Raw genomic sequence first — 4,679 nt, 5'->3', positions numbered from 1 at the left:
AAATTAGGGTCGTTGCCGGGGGGAGTTGCTGGTGGCGGGGTTGGTAGTGGGGCGGGCGGTGGAGCCTCAAGCAGGGTTGTAACAATAAATAAAAGGCACAGCACCTGCATGACGGGCTGTGCATGGGACGCCTGTTAGTCTCCATTGAACATGTCAGTGTGTCTGAGTAGGCATAGGGATGGCAAAAGGGAGCAGGAAGGGGGGAGGGGGGGGGAAGGAGGAGGAGGGGGAGGGGAGAAAAGGGAGGGGCAAGGGGCAAGGGAAAAAGGGAAGGGAAAGGGGAAAAGGGAGGGGGAAGGGGGATTGGGAAGATGCAGAGGATAGGTGTGGAAGGGAGAAAAGGAAGGGAGAAAAAGAAGAGGGAAGTGGAACGTGAAGGGAGTAAAGAGAGAAGAAGAGGAAGAGGGAAAGAAGTGAAGCGTGCGAGGGATGGGAGGAAGACGCGGAGGAAGGGAAGAGTAAAGAGGAAGGGGAAGGAATAAATAGATAGACAGATAGACGGATGAGAGAACGGGATGTGAGCGGATGAAACGGATGATCAGATTAAAAGAAGAATTAGATTAATAAGTAAACGCCGATATACGAGATCTATATAGAATTAGAGTTACATAGACTATTTAATAAATGAAAAGTTTTTGGGGGGGGGGGGGACCCCAATAATTAGTATATTAAAAAATAATGGACTAAAATGAACGCGGGGAGATTACCAAAACATATGTAAAGAAATAACAAAAGGGGCTGAATAAAATATGCACGTACAAAAATATACAAAATTCGGTACATATACGTAGATTGCAAACGCGCCCTGATTGCAGTGTTGCAGTTTCAACACATTATCTATAAACACGTGAAGATGACATCACAAGCATTTGTACCTTCTGAGACTCCATATCTATCAGGAAAAGAAGGAAACGCTGCAGATATTTTTCTTATAAAAGATAAAGTGATCGCATAAATATAGTCGACGGAAATCCCGACTTGGGCAATTAGTATCCCGGTTGTGAGTAGGTAGAAATTGTTGCATCGATGAATATCTCGTTTTTTTTTTTTTCTTTTTTTTTTTTATCAAGTATTTCGAGTTCACTTTCTCATTTATTGTGACTTCGATGAAGGGACGAGTGACTGAGAGGGAGGATCGAAGAGGGAGAAGGGACTTTGTTATAACTCTATATAATCTCTTACCATGAAGACGAGCATGGGTTGTCATGCACGTTTCCTTAACATAACATCCAGTCTGGTTTTACACCTTACTCTTTCTCTCTCTCCCCCTCTCTAATCCTCTAATCTATCTTATCTTATCATCTATCTATCATCTCTCCTACTTCTCTCCTCCTCTCCCCTCTCTTCTACCTTCTCACTCTCTCTCTCTCTCTTCTCTCTCTCTCTCCTCTCTCTCTCCTTTCTATCACTCCCTCCTCTCTCTCTCTGCTCACTCTCTCGCTCTCTTATCTCTTTCTCTATCTCTCTCCTTTCTCTTATCTCTTCTCTTCCTATCTCTCTCTCTTCTCTTATCAATCTCTCTCTCTCTGTCTCTCTCTCTCTATCAATCTCCTCTCTCTCTCTCTCTTCTCTTTCTCTTATTATATAATTATATATATTATATATATATTCTCTCTACTCTATATCAATCTCGCTCTTCTTTCTTCTCTCTCTCTCTCTCTCCTCTCTCTCTCTCTCTCTCCTCTTCTCTCTTCTCTCTCTCTCTCTCTCTCTCTCTCTCTTCTCTCTCGTTCACAAGGACAAGTCATGCTTCGGAAATTTTCTTGTATCCAGGCCGAGTATCATGCGTGGCTTATTGAGCCTCAGGTGGCGGGAGTGAAGAAATAGGCTAGGATTGGGAAGTTATATTTACACACACATATAATATACTATACATACTTATATATATATTATATATATATATATATATATATATATATCCAGGTTTTTTGGTTTTGTTGTTGTGTGTTTTATGTGTATATATATATAAAACACACACACACACAGACACACATACACACAACACTCAACCACACACACACACACAGGACATATTTATATATGCATACATATTATTATTGTATATTTATATACATATATTATATATTTGTTGTGTGTGTGTGTGTGTTGTGTGTGTGTGTGGTGTGTGTGTATTATATATTATATATATATATACATACATACACACACACCACACACACACACACACACACACAACACACTCACCCACACACAGCATATTATATATATTATAATATTTATATATATATTTATATATATATAATAATATCTATATATACGATATATATTATATATATATATATATATATATATTAATATATATAATATATATACGTATATATATATATATATATTTATTATCTATATGTGTGTGTGTGTGTGTGTGTGTGTGTGTGTGTGTGTGTGTGTGGTATATATTATTATATCTATATATATATATAAATTAAATATATATATTTATATATATTATATATATATATAATTATACGTATTATATATATATTTTTAAAATATATATAATATATTATATATACGTATAATATATATATATATATTATATTATATATTTATATTATAATATATTATTGGATGGGTTTGTTGTTACTGTTAATGCGCAATGCTGTCTAGTGCATTTGGTCTGTTTGTGGTTATGTCTACTTGTTTGTTTACTTCTCTTTAATCCATTATTTCTCTCCTTCTTTCTCCATTATCATCTCTTCTTTTTCCTCAGTTTCCTCATTCCTTAACTTTCCCTTCTCTTATTATAATTCTCTTCTTTTTAGTTCTCCATGTCTATTTCTTTTTTTCCTTCTTTCCATCTCTTTTCGCCTCATTTATTCTGTTACCTATATATTCTGTGTTTTCTTCCATCTCCTCTTCGGTCTCTTTTCTTTATTTTCTTTCTCATTATCTATCACCTCCATCTTTATCACTTATCCCCCCCTCCCTCATATGTGTTACCCTCTTCTTCCTTTTCCTCTTTCTTCACGTTTCACTTCAATTAAATCTTCACTTTCTCGTCTCTTCATCCTTATCTCTCCCTTTCTCTCTTCCTCCCTTTCATTAACATCTCATTACCTGACGTTCATTATCCTTCCCCTCTTAATGTTTTCCGTCTATGAATATTTAAGAGAGAGAGAGGAGAGCAAGCGAATGATATGAGGAGAGAGAGAGGATTGAGGAGAGAGGAGTGATCAGAGAGATCTGAGAGAGCGGCGGAGGAGAGTGAGAGGAACGTGATGAGGGAGAGGTTGAGGAGAGGGAGAAGAGGAGTGAAGTGGGGATCGAATGAGAGAGAGAGGAGAGAGAGAGAGAGAGACGTAGATGAACGAGAGGAGAGAGAGCGGAGATGAGGAAGAGAGAGGTGTGAAGAGGGAAGAGAGACGAGATGAGAGAGTGAGAGGGAGAGATGAGAGAGGGTAGACGATCTGAGAGTGAAGTGGAGATCGAGAGGAGTGAGTTTGAATGAGATGACGAGAGGAGAAGACGAGAGATGAGAGCGTGATTATGATTGAGGCGAGGAGAGGTTAAAGGGGGGGGGTTGGGAGAGAGAGAGATGAAGTCATGAGAGAGAGAGAGAGGTAATTATAGAGGAGTGTTAGAGAGAAGATGAGAGAGAGAGATGAGATGGGAGGAGGAACGAGAGAGGTGGAGGAGAGAGAGAGGAGATGAGGTGAGAGACGAGACCGAGGGAGAGAATCGAGGGTATGAGAGGATTCTGAGAGAGGAGAGAGAGAGAGAGATGAGAGTGAGACTGAGAGGATGTGAGAGGAGAGACGAGATAGAAGAGTGAGAGAGATGGGGGGGGGAGTGGGACGAGAGAGAGAGAGAGTGAGGAGGGTGGGGGGTTGGGGAGTGGAGATGAGAGAGTGGAGAGAGAAGGTAGAGAGGATGTAGAGACAGAGGAGGTGAGGAGATGAGAGAGGAGGAGAGAGAGAGGGAGTTGTTAGTAATGGTCTGAGAGAGATGATGACTGGGACTGAGAATCGGAAAGGGAGCGTGTATGAGTGAGGAGGAGAGTTCTGGAGAGAGGAGAGGAGAGAGAGGAAAGAGAGGGGATGAGGGATGATGAGATGTGGAGAGAGGATCTTGATGAGAGAGAGAGAGATTCCGAGAGAGTAGGAGAGGTGAGGGGAGATGTAGATGGGAGGAGATTGAATGGCGGATGAGTGAGAAAGAGAGGATGAGAGACGAGACGATGTTTGTATATTAGAGAGAGGTGAGAGACGAGATCGCATCTTTATCCTCGAGAGAGAGAGAGGATGAGAGAGGAGAGAGGAGAGACTAATTTCGTGTTTATTTGATAGCGAAAAAGGAAGTAAGGAATACTTGATAAAGAATGAAAAAAAGCTCAACAGCAGGAAAAGGAAACAAAAACATTGATGGATAATGAATGTAAAGGAAAACGGTGAAAAATGACAACAGAAACAAGAATAGATATTGTGCCAAATGAGGAGAGCAATTGTCTCGGTGAGTGATTTGCATCGAATCAGGAAAATGTTCGCTCATTTCTTCACCACTCTGCGTTTTTCTTTCTCTTTCTCTTCTTCTCTGTCTCTTTTCTCTCTCTCTCTCTCTCTCTCTCTCTCTCTCTCTCTCTCTCTCTCTCTCTCTCTCTCTATTTCTCTCTTCTCTCTCTCTACTCTTTCAAGGCAAACACAAATACACCACACACACAC

General features: G+C 40.2%; 1 protein-coding gene across 1 annotated transcript in view; it reads right to left on the bottom strand.

Moving 5' to 3' along the window:
- The window catches only part of LOC125025195 (basic proline-rich protein-like), a 14,062-nt gene extending 13,172 nt beyond the window's left edge, over nucleotides 1-890 (bottom strand). The window contains exons 1-2 of the mRNA XM_047613171.1: nucleotides 876-890; nucleotides 1-116 (exon numbers count right to left, since the gene is read on the bottom strand). The exon at nucleotides 1-116 is cut by the window's left edge and continues 1 nt beyond it. Coding sequence (XP_047469127.1) covers nucleotides 1-116; nucleotides 876-890 — 131 coding nt within the window. The remainder of the gene's footprint in view (nucleotides 117-875) is intronic.
- Nucleotides 891-4,679: the final 3,789 nt, after the last annotated feature.

Source organism: Penaeus chinensis, chromosome 4, assembly GCF_019202785.1.
Source record: "Penaeus chinensis breed Huanghai No. 1 chromosome 4, ASM1920278v2, whole genome shotgun sequence".
Lineage (NCBI taxonomy): Eukaryota > Metazoa > Arthropoda > Malacostraca > Decapoda > Penaeidae > Penaeus > Penaeus chinensis.
Note: the sequence above shows the minus strand (reverse complement) of the source record. Positions and strands in the feature narration are given on the sequence as shown.